At 43.4% G+C, this 19,939-nt stretch overlaps 1 protein-coding gene across 2 annotated transcripts in view; it reads right to left on the bottom strand.

Annotated features, from left to right (window-relative positions):
* FTO (FTO alpha-ketoglutarate dependent dioxygenase) overlaps nucleotides 1–19,939 on the bottom strand; it is a 373,021-nt gene that overhangs the window by 249,433 nt on the left and 103,649 nt on the right. For both annotated transcript variants that reach the window (XM_035025197.1, XM_035025199.1), the window contains exon 3: nucleotides 4,995–5,619. In XM_035025197.1, the coding sequence (XP_034881088.1) occupies nucleotides 4,995–5,619 (625 nt within the window). The remainder of the gene's footprint in view (nucleotides 1–4,994; nucleotides 5,620–19,939) is intronic.

Raw genomic sequence — 19,939 nt, forward strand, 5'->3', positions numbered from 1 at the left:
GTGTTAAAACTCATGAAACTGTAAACTTTAAATATGTGCAGCTTATTGTATGTAAGTTATACCACAAGAAAACTATTGAGGGAGCGGGGGAAATCAGCCATTCTCCTTGGCTGGCCTTCCCTTGACAATTGGGAGATGGCACTACGGGTCTTCTTCTCTCACCAGCACTTAACATGACATCGTATGAACATTCCTTATCACCTCCGCCTCTTCTAATCTGGCCCACCCTCTCTACTCTGGATTACTACAACAGCCTCCTTGTCCTGCTTCCAGCGCTGCCTCCCTTTTTCCACTCGAAACCACAACGGCTCCTATCTCATGCCATGCCCTGGACAAGCCCAGGACCTTGTGTTACAGTATTACTTCTGTAATAGCTTCTGCCCACTCTGCACCCCTAGTCTTTCCTCTCTGTCTTCATTGCTGTTACTCCCCCTCTTCTCTCACTCAATTCTATCCGTGCTTGCTGCTTCTGAAATATCTCAACATCATGTTCCATCGCTGGGCCTCCCGTATACCCTCTCCCCCAGGCTGGTCTCCTCCCGCTCACTCTCTCCTTCCAGTCTTAGCTCAAACGTGACCTTCAAAAGGAAGTCTACTTTCCTATTTAAAACTGTACACCTGTGCGTCCCCTTTGTTTACAACCTTCTTGTTTGTTTGTTTGCTGTCTCTCCTTGCTAAAACATAAGCTCTGTGAGGGCAGGGATTTTCGTTCCTGACTATATGCTCAGCATCTAGAAGAGCACTTGGCAAAAAGTGGCTGCTTACTGTTCAATGCATATATAATTTCATGGGGATTAAGTGTGACTTAGACCACCAAACAAGTTTTACTGAACAAAGTAAGTGACTTCATAAATAACTAACAGGGGCGCCTGGGTGGCTCAGTCAGTTGGGCATCCAACTGTTGATTTCAGTTCAGGTCATGATCTCGGGGTTATGAGGTGGAGCCCCATGTCAGTCAGGCTCCACACTCAGTGCAGAGTCTGCTTAAGATTCTCTCTCTCCCTCTCCCTCCACCCCTCCCCCCTTCGCTTTCTAAAATAAATAAATAAATCTTAAAAAAAAATAACAGCACATGGCATGATAAAATGAAACAAAGTCAAATGAACTTTGAGACCTCAAACAGGGATGCCAGGAGATGTAGGAAAACATTAAATATCACAGCATTTTTAAAAATTATGAATGCTCCCACCCCCTACCTGCAGTTACGATCTAACCTTTCATGCTTTCAAAGATGAGCTAAGGAATATGAAGCTACTCATTTCAAAGTCAAAGTAAAGTATGGTAATGAATTTCTATCTTTAAATGAATTCAAATTTTCCTGAGTCAAAGACATGAAATGGGAGTCCTAGAATTCCAAGAAAATTATTACAAAGTCCTGTTTTCTTATCACATACTCAGCAGGAATCATGGATTGGCCTCTCTCACTTTTCCTCCTTTGCCCTTCCTAGGAAATCTGGAAAATAATATCAAGAATCTGCAATATTTGGCACTAGTTAAAATTCTTAAGAATTGTCTTTCCTATAAAGACAATGTTGCAGAAAATGTTTCCTTCCAAATGTACGAAAAACAGTAACCAATAATTATTCACCTGATCCTTTTGAAGGTATTCCAGTCAGAGAACAAAGTGTAGGACTACAGTAAGCAATGAGTTGTTAATGCCTTCCCTGATAAAATTTGTGCATGTATATGTACATATTTTTTGCGGGGGGGGGGGGTTGTTTGTTTTTAACATCTAGGAGTAACAAGCAATTGCCAGCAAAGCTAGCATAGGAAAATCAAATACTCTGCCAATTTACACACGATTCCCTGAAGCCATTCCTGATTAAATGTTGTACCATTTCAATCTTCTTACTGGGGATATCTATTAACTAGCACTGCTTGTGAAGCCAATGAATTCAGTATATAATTACACGTATCCTATACAAATTACTTCTCAATGACCTCTACTCACAGAAATAAACCAAAGAGGGATGACTGGCTCATTATAAATCTACAGAAAGATTTCACTAGGAAAAGGTATTGAGAGCAAAGTCCTGAAGGATCTTAAGCTTCACCTGAATTTAATTTCAGCAGGAAGTAATCTCTTCTGTTCTGAACTCCCAATGCATTTTATATGAACTCTTTGTGGCACGTGACACTTTTCTGTCACTAGGGAACTATGTGACCTTGGACAAGTCACTGCCATTCTCCCCGCCTGAGTGTCCTCATCTGTAAAATGAGATGCTTGAACAAGGTGATTTCAAGTCTCTTCCGGATCTCATATTTCCGGATGGCATAATTACAATCACAGAAGCACACTTTACCCGTCCTTTCAAGGCAAGCATGGGAATTTGATTTACCTCTGGAGCCTCCCTACTGTCTAGAACAGCCAACTGAATTTCTTTTAGCAACTGCTCGGCAAACACATTCAGGGACTCTGAAGACAGTACCGTCATCTGAAATTCCCATTCTCTTCGCCACCTTCAAGCCCTTCCTAAGCCCGACCGTGACTGTCACCCAAATGGCTCTCTTCGAGGCCACCCTTACCATACCTCTGGCAGAATTACAGGGAGGCCAGAGAAGTAAACATATCACTTGTCACCTGGAAGAAATGCATCCACCCAAAAGTTTCAAGGCACATGCTTTGTAAACCATCTGACTCAACATCACACACACAACTGGAGGCCTAGAGAGAGGTTCCACTTCATAGAATAAGTTTATCTAATGCATTCCAATCACCTGAGAGCATGCGTAGGAAGCTACAAGCAGATGCTGCGGGGGGAGAGAAGCAAGGTGGCAGGCAGAAGAGGAGAGAATATGAGACCTGCTAAGGAGAAGAAGGAGAACATTCCCTTCACCTTTCCAGAGGTGGACATTTTAAAAACCCAAATCCCAGAGGGAACTATACTGCAAGAATAGGAAACATCTACTCATAGCTGTTAGGACTCTGAAGCCAGAATGTCTGGGTTCAAATCCCTCCTCTGCTGATTAGTAGCTGTATATCCACGGGAAAGGTAATCAACCCTCTGTGCCTCGGTATTCTCATCTGTAAAATGAGAATAGCAGTACTTCATTGATAGGGCTGTTATAAAAATAAAACAGGTTAATACATGTAAAATGCTTATACCAACACCCAGAGCATAGTAGGTGCTCAGTAAATGAGAGCTCCTAGTGTTGCAGTTATTATTATTAGAGTTCTGGGATTCTCTCGGATTTGTTCTAAGAGAACAAAGGAACCACGCTGCTCTTACAGATTCTAATTCTGCAGTTCCCTCCTCCAGATGACAGTTGCAAGGATAAACCTTTACGTATTTATGTATACTTGTATACTCTATCGGTCTTAACTACTGCCAACGACAGAAACCATTCATTCAAAATTTAAATTCCTTTCTGAATGATATTCTAGGTTTCAAAAAAGACTTGATCGCCCACGCTCTGAGAGTACAAAAGGACTATTAAACTGTAGGGCTGAGAGGAGGTGGGAGCACAAAGACATCCTTGTCGCAGTTTGAGCTATCACATACCAAGGCCTCAACGGCCTCAGCTTCAGAGAGTTGCCTCCTTCAGAAGGAAACTAACAAACTGGATCCATTGTTCCTTCCCATCAGAGTTCTTGGATGTGATCGTTCTTAAATCCCTGGCAACGCCTTAGCAAAGATCAGAAGATCTCAGTTCTTTCCATTAGGACAGCATCAAATCCCCTCCAAGCAATTTTCTTAGGTCAGCATCGTTATTTGAGGTGCCAGGGAAACTGGCGAAATTTCCAACCGCTAAACTAGTTCCCTGTTCCGGGCTGAAGACGTGAGTTAAAGCTAGAAGATATTTTAGCTGTCCTGAGGAAATGTCTGAGATTGGGAAATGGGAAGAAATTTAAAGAGAATCATGAGAACTTCCTTTTTAAAATCCCTTTTATAAAGCAGTCATTTTAGTAAACAAAAAGCATACAAAGCGATAATGACAACCAATTAAAAAAACAGTTTTCAGAAGGCACTGACCCTTAAAAGTTCCAGTTTGCTCCCTGATGGGATGTCTAGAACTCTGGTTTTCCAAGCATCTTTCAATAAACAGGTAGAAGAGATAAACAGACAAAAGAGCTAATACTGTGTCTTGTATTCCTTTGTCAAAAGATCAGGCAAAGAACAAAGTCAGCAATGGTCACGCTGTGCTGGATACGTTCAACTGTCTTTTTATAACCCTGGGCTGAAAAACAATGGACACCCTAAACACACAGAAACGGAGCAACAGAAGAAGTAAAGTTCCAGGAGGCCACAAAAAGGTAGCCTATGTTCTCTGTTCCAAGGGGGCCAGATTTCAGAAACTTCGAGAACAAGTTCGCCCACAGCACCCCTTTTAGGTCTAAAACTGCAGAGCTGATGGGGGTGGCTGGAGAGTTTCCTAAAAACAGAGGACTGTCTGCTTACAGAACCCACTTCAACTGCTTCTGGCAAGGAAGGACAGTAGTCAAATCCGTATGAAGCCACGAACAAGTCCGTATTTGACAAATCGCTCCCATCAAGACAGTGATGTCAACCACAATAGAGTATTTTGGCAAGACTGAGAATGTGCACCTGTGGGAACCTGGGAAGATGACAGATTTTCGTCTTCCCGGCCCTTTATCAGCACGTTAATTATAGCAACTGTACGGTGTACGCCGAGCTTTACAGAAAGGCACCTGGCTGTGTGAAAGCAAGACGCTGCTCTCCTGGGCATGAGAAAGACAGAACGGCAGTAGTGGTTACACGCGGCAGTCCTCGGTCTGAGGACAGTGTAACAGCGAGCTGGACGGCACCACTGGACGAGAAAGAGGCATACTCTGCAGATACCTGGGTGTGGCAAACCTAGGAAGGAGTCACGACACCTGTGTACGGACACACACACACCCGCGCACACGCACACTCGCGCATGCGCACACGCACGCACACGCACACTCGCGCATGCGCACGCGCACGCCTCCAGAGCCTCCCCAACTCCGGTCGCGGACGCCCGGGGATGCGTCTTCCCGGAGCAGACTGTACCTTCACAGCTATAACTGTACACGGCCACCGCCGACCGTTCCACCAGATTTTCATCGTGATGCCAGCTCACGGCCATTTTGCCCATGCCAAAATAAGGCTCCTCCTTGAGGTACGGCATTTTCTGGGGATCCATGAAATTCAACAGAGTGACGTTGTATGCGGCTCTGTTCTTAATGTCCAGCTCGTCTTGCCCGTCAAAGGCCCCCAGCCCGACCCTGGGGAAATCTGGACCGATACACACCGGCACGGCATCGATATTAGCTTTCTCTTTGCAAGCGAGTTCCTCCAAAGCCTGGCTCGTCTCTGTCTGCAGGTAGTCGTTGAGCTTGAGGAAGGTCTGACAGGCAGCAGCGATACCCGCCTCGTCGTATTTCGGACTAGCGCCCTTCACCGGCCAGGGCACCGTGAAGAGCCTGGTGTTGAGGTACTTGTAGGTGCAGCCTGGGTTGCCGATGAGGATGCGAGAGACCGGGGTGAGCAAATCCTTGCCCTGGATCCTGACCAGGTCCCGAAAGAAGCAGCCATGCTTATGCAGCGTGAGGAAGGCTTCTTGCACCTCCTTATGGAGCGCCTCGGGTACGCTGCCGGCTTCGCGGAGAATCAGTTTCGGGTATTTCAGCTGCCACTGAAACAAAACCAAAGCAAAAACATGTGTTCACGGAGAGCTAGGAGCTTCTCATTTCCAGAACTGTGATGCTTGGTCAGCGTTCGGAGGGGGAAAAAAAACAACCGTCAGGTAGCATTTCTGAACAGGACCCGTATCTCTCCAGCCTCACACGGAAGGCGACGTGAAACGAATGTCATCGACTGTCCGAGGCAGGATTTTCAAGTCCCAGCTCAAATCATTCATCTTGACTATAAACAAAATAATCAGCATCTGTGCTCTAATCTGCCAGGCTCCCTCTACAGCCACTTCTCCCTGCCCTCAATCTGTCTTCCAACCTTTGGCCCTCCGGACAACACGATTTTATTAATTAACTGCTTACTACCTATTTATTAAGTGCTTACTAAGTGCCGTGTATTATTCTAAATGATTCAGACACGTTGACTCATTCGCAGCTCACAGCTTTACGTGACGGTACTGTTACTGTCTCTGGTTTCTACAGGAGAATCTGGAGGCACAGAGACATTTATTTAAACACTTGCCGGGAGTCACATAGCTGATACCCAGTGGAGCTGGGATTTGGAGCCTCTGGGCTCGAGTCTGGCTCCAAGGCAGGAGGTCTGAACCACGAGACTGCCCTGCCTCCCAATAAATGACAAACTGGTGTCTGCTCTAATACTTTCACTGGGGGAGAAATCACTTCTCGTAGGGAGTTAGATACCAAGTCCCACGAACACTAGAGCCAGGAGAATTTTGCTTACAACGATAATACTAGTGCCCGGAATGTATTCGGCAAATGTTGAATAAAGGAGTGAATAAATGAGGGGTTCTACTGCGACTGAGAAAGTTGTGATCATTCTACTGGTGTCACTGGAGGAGAATACTGTAAGATGATCCCTCCTCTAATATGGAAACACATGGATTTATTGTCACAGTGGAGGACTTCATTACCTATTCAGCCACCACTTCTGGCTCCTAAGACTCATGAATGGGTGATAAACCAGAGTTCCCTGATTCTGTACAATGAAATGGACTTTTTTTTTTTTAACCAAAGCACAGGATTTTACATTTACCCCCGTAAAGTTTAATCTGATCGGTACCTTCTCAGTACTGTACTGCCCACCATTTTTGAGACACATTCCTTCTATATCTTCATCAATGATTACCATTTATATGATAAACAGGGAAGACCATTTATGCCTTCATACGTTTTTTTCATTCAATGTATGTCTGCGGAGCACCTACCAAAAACTAGACAGAGATAAGGTTCCTGCCCTCACAGAGCTTTCTACCAGATCAGGTAATAAATAAGGAAAAGTGGTCTCGAATTGCGTTAAGTACTAGGACAGAAACAAACCAGTGGGAAATCTGTCATAGATGAGGGAAAACTCTCTAAGGAGTTGGAATTTAAGCTGAGATCTTCAGGAAAAGGAGGTGCCAGCCACGTGACAAGCTGGGGAGAGAGCTTCCCGGAGAAATGACCAAAAACCACAAAGGTACTGAGGAGGGAGGCCAGACTTTTCGAGAGACAAAAAGAAGGCCAGTTTTACTAGAGGAAAAAAGCCAAAGGCAGAGAGACATGTGGTGGGGTTGAAGGGAAGGCAGGGGCTGGACCACACAGAGCCTGGGAGGTCAAAGTAGGGAATCGAGATTTGACTCGAAGTGTGCTAGAGGACCCAAGGGAAGAAGAGTAATTTGATTTACATTTTATAAAAATCACTCTTAGTTACAATATCGGGCACAGATTGGAAAGAGGCAAATGTGAAAGTGGAATTCCTGTTAGGTGCTATTACAACCATCCAGGAGAAAAGAGATGATGGTCTAAATGTGAGACAGGTAAAATACGTATTTTATAGGCAGAGCAAAAAGCAGTGCTTATCAACTAGATGTGAGGGGTAAAGAAAGGAAAGCAGTTCCAGATGACCCTCAGATTTCTGGATTTAATAAATGAATAAACAGCTTACCATTTTTTTTAAAGATTTATCTATCTATTTGAGAGAATGCGTGCACGCTCAAGCAGGAGGGGCAGAGGGAGAGTGTCTCAAGCAGACTCCATGCTAAGTACGGAGCCCAAGATCATGACCTGAGCAGAAACCAAGAGCTGGACACTTAACCAACTGCGCCACCCAGGCACCCCTCCTTTTTATTTTAAATAAAAAAGACTGGGACAATACAGGAATGCTAGGTAGAAGAATCGGAAGGAAGGAGGAGCTCCCTTTTGGAGCTGTAGCCATTAAGATACCTACGAAATCTTCACGTAGAAGTGGTGGGGAGGGTGGGGGGGGGTCAACTGCAGAGACACACCTGGAAATCCAGGAGGCAGCTGTCAGCACACCTGTGGTTTTTAAAGGCCTGGAAATGAATGAGCCCTCCCAGGGAAACAGCATGAACACAGAAGGGGGCCCACGGCCATTTCCTGAGTTTCAGAGGAAAGGAGCAAAAGAGACCTTTGAGGGAGAAAACTAGGACAGAGTATTAATGCAGAAGTGAAAAGACAGGAGCACTTCAAGGGTGGAGTAGGCGACCACTCTTGAGAGGCCAAGTGAGATGAGGACAGACATGACCCCCGAGATGTGGCAGCATGGAGATCAATGATGACCGTGACAAGAGTGATTTCGCAGAGTGGTGGGGATGGAATGACAGAGCAGCAGTGGAGGCGCCGTGCTTAAATGTCCATCTCCGAGGTCACGCTCTGAAGGGGAACAGAATAACGCAGTTGTTGATGAAGGGCAATACCAGATCGGGGGACCATCTTCAGTGCTGGAAGACGGGGGGGACACACCAGAGCTTGCCAGGATACTCCTGGGAAGAGGCTGCTGCTGCAGGACACGGGGTGATTAACTACAGGAGCAAAATCCTTGAGTGGCCAGAGCGGGAGTCTCCCAAGGGAAGTATATGAATGACCAGTGGGGTTTGTATGGCAATCCGCCAGAGTTGGTGGGGGGAAGCTGGCAGAACCATTTTGTTTTTAATCTAAAAAAAAAAAAAAAAAAAATCAAGCTTTACTAAAATATGTGTACATATATGTGTTTGATATATAAACACATATACATGCGTTTAATATGAGTTCTATTATAAAATAGACACAAGTATACAAGTAATACTTACGTCTATTTAATGAATAACTATCCGTAGTGTGCTGGAGTCACTTTATATCCCCTTGGGAAAGCCTACTGTGTACATCGCCTCCCAACTGCACATTCAGTGACATGTTGGTAGCCTGAAATTGGCCATGGAGAAGTATTTACACCACAGAAATCAGGAAACACTAAAAATCGAGTCTGGTTTATTTTTTCCCAGACAGCCCATTCTTAAACACTTAGTAGGACCCCACTGTATATGCTTAAAATTTGTTCCTGACAGGAGTATGTGATCAAAAAACTTCCTGTATCGGAATAAACTGGAAGGAGAAAGAAGATCTAAATTCAGAGAGGACTATAAACTTGATAATAGGCAAATGACTAAGTTTCAGGGAGTTTTTAGAGGGAGAGAGAGGGGAGCACTTCAATTTTTCACAGTGAAAATGCAAAACCAATCACTAGTTAAGAATGTGGGCTGGTCACGTGGCCTGCTTGCCAGATAGTTCTGGACTCCTCTGCCATCACCCAGCTTTTTGGATCCAATGTTGAATTATGCTTCCTAGCCCCCTCATGTTGGGTGAAACATGTGACTGTTTGTGTCCAGAAAAATGACGGCTGTCACTTCTAGCCTGGAGCACTTTAGGGAGTACCACACCCTCCAGAACGCTCTTTTTTGGCATAGTCACCAGCTAGTGGCTATGTGGACCCCTGAGTTACTACTTTCATGGGTAGTGATTTTCTGCCAACCCACAAATGATACGTAGAATGAGTAAGACATATTGCTGGGGGAAGCCACTGAGATTTGAGGGTTGCTTGTTACTACAGCATTATCTAGCCCATTCTGCCTGATCCAGAATGCAGGAAATAGAAGGTAAGCAGGAAGTCTATGCAGGCAGAAGAAAAATGAAGTCGTCAAGCCTGCATATGGAAAAATGACCTTACTAGGAAAGCGTGGTAGGATTGCCCTGCTTCTCAGAGTGCCTACCTGAGGTGTGGGATCATAAATTTAAAGTGACAGAAAGCAGAGTTATGTGGCCCACCACTATGAATGGCCAGTGAGACTGCCAGGGATGCATTTAGGATTTATAGTTTCTATATTCGTTTATCCCTTTGAAAAATAAAAAGAGAAATAGCGTACTTCCTGTTTATGCAGCTTATGAAGACAGCAGTCTAGTAAGCAACAACGGAATATTCTGGAACCATGCGCAGAAACTCTAATTCTATCACTAACCTGGTTCTCTGAGCAAGTCCCAGAGGCCTCGGTATACTTGAAGCACATCGAACAGCAGCGGTCAAGAAGGAAATTTCTCCGTAATTTCTTAACAACTCTGGGTTCTTTAATCCTCAGTATAAAATATTAGCGAAAAGTAAGATAATTGGGAACACACTCTCTCTGGGACTGGGAGAGGAGGAAGACTGGAGATAATGCACACACGCACACACACACACAATCTACACACAGCTTGCGGCCATCATTCAAAATACAGTAGGGCTGGAGACTGCAGAAGATGGATTTAACACAGGGGAATAATAACTCTAAGGACCCGGGAAATTCACATAACCATATGAGTATCACAAGTAAATACCTTGACATTAAAAACAGCATTCTAAAAACAAAACAGTAATAATGATGTGGGAAAGTATCCCACCCCCCCCACCCCCGGGATTTTTTTCACTCATCTCTCATGTCCTTTCCCCTCCAACCACATTGGCCTCTTTTCCTACAGGCCTCAAGAGGCCATCATTCAACACCTCCCCTTCAGGGCAGGCTCTTCCTCCCAAATCTGTACCTGCCAGGCCCTTCTCATCCTGCAGGCCACTTTCTCAAAGAATCCTTCCCTGAACTTCCCCCACCTCAAATATATATCCCCCATTATCATTCAACACACACTTCTCAATCCATAACTACGTATTTCTTTGAACTATTATCTGTTTAATAATCTCTCCTGCAAGACTGAATCTCCCAGAAGAAAGACATGGTAGCAGTTTTATTCTCCACTATATCCCCAAGCCCTTGCCTGACTCCAATATAAGTGCTCAAGACTTGCCTCTAAGAGTAAGAGAATAAAAAAATCTAAGATTGATAGAAAACAGATTAGTGAGGGTCTGGGCCGGGAGTGGGAAAGAAGGCTGACAACTGCAAAGAGGCAGGAGGGATCTTTTGGGGATTTGGAAATATTCTAAAACTCCTGTGGTGATGGCTGTACAACTCGACAAATTTACTAAAAATTACTGAATTGTACCATGTTAAAAGGTAAATTTTATGGTATGTAAATTGTACATACACACAGCTCATCAATAAACTGTTTTTAAAAGATTGATACATTTGAATATACAAAATTTTAAACTTTTAAACTTTTGCATAAAAAGAATTATAAAATAAAAAGGCAAATACTAACTAGAAAAAACTATTTGTAATCTAGATGGCAAAAATGGGCTTAATATTCTTAATAAAAAACATTTCCAAATTTAAATATATGTATATGTACATATACATACATATATAAATATATATACATATATATAATATGTATTAACAGAGATATTCACACATAAATTAATGGAGAAGACTTTTAAATATAGAAAAAAAATGAACTGCACCAAAGTCAGGGAAAAACATCAATTAACATAATTTGTATTAAATCATATTTAATTTGGTTTGCCTACAAAATTTGCAAAAAATAAAATTTTGTCACAGTAATACACATTGCTGGTGAGGTAAAATCAAGTATTCTGGTAGTCTACGATTAGGAATGCAAATTACTGCAAACTTGCTTACGGCCAGTTGGACAAAATTCACCAGAACCTAAATATCCTCATATCTTTCCATCCAGTAATCCTACTTTTAAGAATTTATCATAGGGAAATAATTAGAGAAATGTACCAAGACTATAAGGATATTCATCATACTGTTCTTTATAATAATTAAAAGCTGAAAACCACCAAAATGCCCAACAGGGGATTAGAGGTAAAATGGTATATTCATGTGACACACTTTAGAAAAATTTCTATAGTGTTTTGTGAAAAACATAAATAACAAAGTACTATTAAACAAGAAATTAGTAACCAGACATTGAGATGACAGGATCTCAGCTTAAAAAGAAAACAAATGTATACAGATAAGTACAGAAAAGAAAACTGGGGGAAAAATATGGTCACAAGTTTATGGTAGTTATCTCTGGGTGCTGAACTTGGGCATAATTTTAATTTTCTTTTTTAGACATCTGTATATTTTTCAAATTTGCCAAAGTAAATGTAAAAAGCTTTTTAAATTGGAAAATCAGGGAAAAGATGTTGCATTCAAAACTTCTTAATTTTCGGGGCACCTGGGTGGCTCAGTCATTAAGCATCTGCCTTTGGCTCAGGTCATGATCTCAGGGTCCTGGGATTGAGCCCCACATTGCGCTCCCTGCTCAGCAGAGAGCCTGCTTCTCCCTCTGCCTCTGCTGCTCCCCCCTGCTTATGCTCTCTCTGTGTCTGTCTCTCTCTGTCAAATAAATAAATAAAATCTTTAAAAAAAAAAAAACTTCTTAATTTTCATGACATATCTTATATTTGCCAGTAGATTCTTTTTGATGACCCTGAATTTTCAAAATGTTTCAATATTAACTTCTGGTTCTAATTTAAATCTCATTTGGAATGCTGCTGAATGCTCTATGAACTTATGATTTTAACACAAGAAATACAAATAATAAGAACTGGCTAATTTGGTCACTATCTCAAAAAAAAAAAAATCTGAGAGAAAACCCTCCATCCTAAATGCCCACTCTAATTATTTATCAAGTAATTAGACTAGTGCCTGGCACCTAAAAGCACCATGTAGTGTTTCTTTAAAGAGAACTACAAGTAACTGTGGAAAAGAGCTGAACGTTAAATAATTGAATATTAATTCATTCTGGCAAACAAGTAAGTTCCCTTTCCATTTGGACAGGTACATGTAAAACAGCAGATATCACACAAGAATTTGGAACAGCTGTTGGCAGATTTTCAAATATGTCAGAATTTTTTGTTGTTGAATCCCATTAAAGTTTTGCCAGGGAGTATAGAGTCATGCAGTTGTATTAATAGTTGTCTGGTCACCTAATATATCTCTTGAGATGTACAGAAAGTTTCGTGATCTAAATGATGATTTTAATAAGCAGCTGGAAAGGTATTTTAGATATAAACCACCAACATGCCAGGCCTTTATCAATGGCCGAAACATGTGGAATGCTAGGTTTTCTGGAAAATAAGCTTTACCTTCCACCTACTTTAAACCATTATGTCAGAATTCTACTGCTTCTCCTCTCATATCAAGGGATGGTTCTGAAAGAATTTCATCATACAGAGAGGACAGACATGTTGCTAAATGAGTAAGATACCACTTGTCCAGGAGGCTCACCTACATGAAACCAGTGGCACTCAACCCTCAGTAGAGTGAAATTAAATTTAAAATCTTCAAGTGAGGGCGCCTGGGTGGCTCAGTCGTTAAGCGACTGCCTTCGGCTCAGGTCATGATCCCGGGGTCCCGGAATCGAGTCCCACATCGGGCTCCCCGCTGAGCCGGGAGCCTGCTTCTCCCTCTGATCCTCTCCCCCACTCATGCTGTTTCTCTCTCTCTCAAATAAATAAATAAATAAAATCGTTTTTAAAAAAATCAACTTTAAAATCTTCAAGTGACTTGGGAAATGTACTTCATTTAAAAAGTGTTGCGATGTCAAGGGACTCTATTTCTAATCTGGCTGTTAATAGATTTTGCTGGTAACACTTTGTATTTTGCACTCTATAGAAGTGTATACATTATCAGTCATAACATTTTCTATATCATTTTCATTGTAACATGCTTAAGGCTTGGTAGCCATCCCAAGACAAATGGGCTGGACACATCTGGCCCAACCGGCCAACCTCCTGCTGCGCTGAGCTATCTCCCAAAGGAGGCTCTCTTCTGAGGTCACTGCATTGGCCCTGCTACAGCTATCACAACTGAGTCTTGGGATAACATGTGGTTTGCTACAAAGTGACCCTGAGATGTTTGTTCATTCATTCACTCACTCATCAGTTCTTTTTTTTTTTTTTTAAGTAGGCTCCATACCCAGCCTGGAGCCCAACGTGGGGCCTGAACTCATGACCCTGAGATCTAGACCCAAGCTGAAATCAAGGGTCGGACACTTAACTGACTGAGCCACCCAGGTGCCCCAATTCAGTGATTCATTTTTTGTTTATTTAAAATTTACTGAATATCTGCTCTCTATCAGATACGGTATAAAGTGTTATAAATACAATGATATAAACAAGATAGCTCCTGTTTCACAGTGTCTCATAGTTTAAGAGTATAGATAAAAATAAAAACCAGTAGCTAAAGAAAGACTTATCACAAGGGAAGTATGAAAATACTCCATGGGAGCAGGGAATAAAGAAGCAGGAAGGGAATCTGGAAAATTCTCACTTATTGAACACACATTTATTGAGCACGTACTATTTGCAAAGCATGAGGTGCTGGGAACAGGAAGAGAACGAAACTTTGATCTGCTCTCCAGGAGCTCATATTTATAATTAGATGGTATATAAATAAATAGGATATGTGGCTCATAATATACATAGTATTTTATGAATTTACTATTGAGTTACTTATTTAGTAAAATATCCAAGGTAAGTAGGATGAGAATGCTAGCAGTGAATGTTCCTGTCTCACACAGGCTGGTCAGAGAGGGCCTTTGATAAGGTGACATCTGAGCAGAGGAATGCAAGAAATGAGGATACAAGCCCCACAGGTACCTGGGGGGGAGGAAAGTCCCAGGCTAAGAGAACATTAAGCGCAAAGGCCTTGGGGGCAGCAGTGTGCTTGGCTGATGCTCAGAGCAAGAATGCCAGAGTGGCAAGAGGAGGGGCGGCAGAAGCAAGGAGCAAGCTGGGAGAGGCGGTCGGGAACCAGCTCTTCCTGCGCTTTGTGGGTAAATGTACGTCCTGGGCTCTTACTCTGAACACGATGGGAAGCTGAGCAAGAAAGTGTAACGTGCTGACTGAGGTTTCAGAAAGAGCACGGCAAATGCGCCAGAGGCGGTGGGAGGGAGCTGGATTTGTAATACATTCTGAAAGTCAAACACATGGCATTTCCCGGGATCTTCACAGAAGAGGTCCTATTTCAGGGCACCTGGGTGGCTCAGTCGGTTAAGCGTCTGCCTTCGGCTCAGGTCATGATCCCAGGGTCCTGGGATCGAGTCCCAAATCAGGCTCAGCAGAGAGCCTGTTTCTCCCTCTCCCCCTGCTCTTCTCTCTCTCTGTCAAATAAATAAATAAAATCTTTTAAAAAAAAAAAAAAAAAAGAAGAGGTCCTATTTCAGCAAGGTCTTCAAGGGTGAGTAGATGCTCGCCAGACAGAAAAAGCACTCAACACCCTGGGGAATAACAGGCACAACAGGGAAGGATGAAAGGTCACAGCGGAGCCTGGGTGTAGCAAGAGACTCTGCATGACGGAGTCTATGGCTGGACTCCATGTTAGGCAACGGGTAGAGATGAGACAGAGAGGTAATCTGGGGTCATACGGTCAGTGGCCTTAGAGGACATGTTGAGGAGGGTGAACTCTACCTTACAGGCAAGAGAGACTGAACAAAATTTAGAAAACTAGGAGTGACAAGTCAGACCTATTGAGAGGAACACAATATTGATGGTACTGGAGAGGGCACAAGGAACACCAGGTAGGAGAATAGGAAAACTGTGCTGGTCTGAGATGATAAATGAGGGCCTGAATGAAAAGAAGAAACACCCTGAGGGTTTATGAAGAGGCAGACCTGCCAGGGCCCAGCGCCTGAATGAGGGACTGAAGCAATGGGTAGAAGGGGAGGACAGCACGATTTCTGATTTGGTGAACAGCACCAGGAGGGTGGCCACTAGAGAAGAGAATGAACAGCAGGTTCCCTGTAAAACGGATCCTTACCAAAATGTGACTCAGAGCTTGTCACACTTGCACTCCAAACCCTCTCACAGCTTCTCGTGTCATTCAGAGTCACCACCGACATGCCCGGTACAGCCGGCAAGTTCCCGTATCATCAGGCCATGGCTCTCTGATCTCATCCCTTCTGTTCTCAACTCTCTCACTTCGCACCAGGTGTATTGGCCTCACGTGCTTCTCCTCAGATACACCTCAGGGGCCCTGCTCTTCCCTATGTCCAGAACATTCTTACTACAAGTATCTACATAGCTTGCTCCCACACCTCCATAAGGGGTTGGTTCAAACGTCACTATGAGAAGGTCTTCCACAACCACCCTAAGTTGCAGTCCCCCATCCTATGGTGCCCTCTGACCTACTTCATCTCCATACCTGTTTGCCCTTCCAACATTCATTTTCTAGCTTTCTTTTTATTTCTGCTCCCTCCCCCTGTCCCACCTCATAAGAAAATAAACTCAAAGGAGGAATCTTCTCTTGGTTTTCACTACTAATGCCTACAACATTACCTGCACAGGGCGGGGAAGCTAAGTATCCATGTTCAGTGAAGTCAGTAATGAATGAATATGGATTGTGTTGGGTTAGATGCCCCTGCAAGACTTCCAGGCAGAGCCCCCCAGCAGGTAGTTGGAACTGGAGCCCTGGAGGTCACAGGGGAGGGCAGGGATCGAGAGAGAGGTGTAGGATCGTGGGGATGAAAGCAGAGCAATACCAGAAGCACCAAGAGATACAGTAGGATGATGCTCAGGGTCAGATCCAGGAGTCAGACCACCTGGTCTTGACACTTCTTGTTTCTTAAAAGCCTTGAACAAAATTTTAAACCCCTCTGTGCCTCAGTTTTCTCATCTCTAAAATGGGATTTTAAAAAACCTCCTGCCTCAGAGGGCTGTGGTAAGATGTAAATGAGCAAATACACATAAAGCAAGGAGATGAGCAAGCGGAGTGGAAAGTACACAGTAATGGAAAGCAAGGGGGCGTAGTGAGGAGAGAGGTATTTTCTCTGGACACAAGAGGTAGCACTCAGAGATCTGGAAGCCAGGGTTTGTTCTGGACTATGTAGTTCCTCATTTCCTTGTGCTCTCTGGTGAACCCAAAGAAGTTCTCTCCACTTTTCTACTTCGGATTTGTTGGTGTTTTATTTCTTTTCTCTATGGTCTTATCAGATGAAACCAAAAAACATCTCTGAAGGTGTTTTAAATTTGAGTACAGTATTCTGGGAGGCACACAACAGAGCAGAAAGAGCAGGGGCCTTCGGAGTCAGATAAATGTGGGCTTGGACCACCTCTGCCGCTCAGATATGGAGCTCAGTGTGGATCTAAAGAGAAATTTCTAGGAGAGGAGATAATACCTACCTCAAACACTGCAAGCTTGAAGAAGAGCAGTCAGTGAATGCACATTTGTGGCATAAATGCACGAAGGATTTGTGAGGACTGAACGGCACACTGTAAGAGTAAACACACCTACCCAACAGGGAAGCTGCAAAAAGTCTTGCTTTTGTGACTAGCAGCTGGAATGGCATTCCTGTGGCCAGGGCCTGTTGAAAGGACCCCACGTTGGGTCTGAACTGTCTATTTGTTCATGTCATTAAAAAAGTATTTTCTCGGGCGCCTAGGTGGCTCAGTTGGTTAAGCGACTGCCTTCGGCTCAGGTCATGATCCTGGAGTCCCGGGATCGAGTCCCGCATCGGGCTCCCTGCTCGGCAGCGAGCCTGCTTCTGCCTCTGACCCTCCCCCCTCTCATGTGCTCTCTCTCTCATTCTGTCTCAAATAAATAAAATAAATAAAACTTTAAAAATAAATAAATAAATAAAAATTTTTAAAAAAAGTATTTTCCCTTCATCTTTTAAGAGAATAGATTTCCTTTACTAAGGGTATGTTGAAGCAGTAACCCTTATTATAAGGTGCACTTAAGGTGATTAGATATTGGTATCAGACTTGTTGTGGGTCTTGGAAAGATAAAAGAGCAGCCTTGATAGTTGTTGTTTGCCTTTGAGTTTCCTTTTATCCCCCAGTGTAGGGCTGGCTCTGAGCACAGTGGCTGATAACCTCTGTGTTTAGTTCTTCATGTACTACCACTACTTGCACCATTCCAAAGCCGAAAGGCTCAGAAGCTGCTTTAGAACAGTGTGTGTAATCATGCACCAGATGGCTTCTAGCTATAAAAACAGTAATAAGGATTTAAGAACTGATCGTATTTTGTGGGTTTGTTTTAAGGGTCCTTTGGATTTTTTTTTTTCCTGATTACCAAAGAATACATGTTAATTTAAGACAATTTGGAAAACTAGAAAACCCTACCATGCTGGCATATGATATTTCTGTATATACCCTGCAAACCTTTCCCGATGCTACCTCCCTGGGGAGAAGTGTATGTGTATAAAAACAAAATTAAAAGCATACTAAACATGATTATATAACTTGCTTTTAAAATTAACTAATGCATGCATTGATTCACTCATCCATCCAAGCAAATTAATTAAATACCTACTAGGTGCCAGGTGCCATACAAAGTACAGAGGATGGGGGAGACAAGCATAAAAATCATGGAGATAATGAAGGTACATATAAAGTACTACGGGTGCACACAAGAGGGAGCAGAGACAAGCCTCTGCAGTGCAGAGGTGTCAGGGAGCATCCTACAAGAGATGACACATTGGCTAACAGGTAACAGGAGTTCACCAAGGAAAGGGAGTAGGCAGGGCAGCAGAGGATGTAGCAAGAAGGCCCAAAACATGAGATTGTCTGGCTAGTCTGAGGTCCTGCCGAAGTCCAGTGCAGGTAACAAGATGAAAGAGTTGGAGAGATAAGACTAGAAAGGCAAGAGCCAGGCAATGAGCAGCCACTGCCAGGTTTGAAGCAGGGGGCTGACATGCTCAGATTTATGTCTTGCTTAGAAAGTGTGCTATAGCTCTAAGGATTAAGAAAGAGGGACAAAGAGGAGAAACTAGAGCAATCCATAAAAGGACTGAAAGACAGTGAAGATCTAATGAGAATGGAGATGATAGATAACATCCTGGAATTGAGAGTGAACTAGAAGTCAAGCGACCTGAATGCTAGATGCGTAAACATCTTCTTTCCTGTCTCCCTTCAGCAGTTACTGAGAATCAGCCATATACATTTGCATGGGAGGTCCCAGAGAAACAAAGATGAGGGAGCCCCATTCTTATCCCCAAGAGCCTACATTCTGGTAGGGAAGAACAGATGAATATGTATTATTAGTGCCTGCCCAAAATGCCTTCCCCTCCTTCTTTGAGAACAGGACTCCAATTTTCCTGTGGGGAAACCATCCATCTCCAGTTCACAGTCCATGCAGTTGTAGTGGAAATGGTCATATTTGAACCCAACTCCACGAGTGGGTGCATGAACGAGGCTGGGCAAACGGGAGCATCTCACGCCCATGAACACAATGACTGGCTCAGGAATAGGCACAGGACTCAAACCAGGCCAACAAGATCACTCCCAGGGAAATCAGATGGAACCAGAAAAAAAGAAATGGCTACCTTCTTCTAAAATCCCACGTGCTTAAGACCACATACCCCTTGGGCTGTCAGACTCCTCCTATGTACGTTAGCACGTCAGAGCCTAGCCAGCACGAAGTCACACAGAGGAGAGCCAAACCACGACACAGAGAAAAGCAGGGATCAGATGACACCTTTTGAGAAGTTGGATTCAGCCATGTACTCCTGGACATCTAAGTTAAGAAAGTCAATAAATTCCTTTTTTGGGCGCCTGGGTGGCTCAGTCATTAAGCGTCTGCCTTCAGCTCAGGTCATGATCCCAGGGTCCTGGGATCGAGTCCCACATCGGGATCCCTGCTCAGCGGGAAGCCTGCTTCTCCCTCTCCCACTCCCCCTGCTTGTGTTCCTGCTCTCGCTATCTCTGTCTCTGCCAAATAAATAAAAAATCTCAAAATAAAATAAAATAAAATAAATTCCTCTTTTGCTACAGTGAGTCTGTTGGGGTTTTTATCACTTATAATTGAAAGAGTACTGACTACCTCAGGGAAAGAGACATGGAATCCCATAACCGCAATACAATGCGATAGGCAGGATAGAGGTACTTAGAAGGTACAAGTAGCACAGAACAGAGTGTGCTCAAGTCTACTTTTAGGTAAAGTAAATCAAGGAAACTTTCACAAAGAAGGGGATGTTTAAGTGAAGTCTTGAAGAATTAGCCATCTGGCAACAAGGTAAGAGGCAAAAGGATATTCTATGCAGAAGAACCAGAAGGAGCAGAGGCAAGGAAGTAGAAGAAAGCATGGAATGTTTGGGGATGAAGAAAGCAGTCCACTGTGCCAAAGCCCTAGGTTCACAGCAGGAAGCAGATCGTGAAGGAACTGGGAT

This window comes from Mirounga leonina, unplaced genomic scaffold (genome assembly GCF_011800145.1).
Source record: "Mirounga leonina isolate KUSES-001 unplaced genomic scaffold, KU_Mleo_1.0 Mir_180, whole genome shotgun sequence".
In the NCBI taxonomy this organism is placed as follows: domain Eukaryota; kingdom Metazoa; phylum Chordata; class Mammalia; order Carnivora; family Phocidae; genus Mirounga; species Mirounga leonina.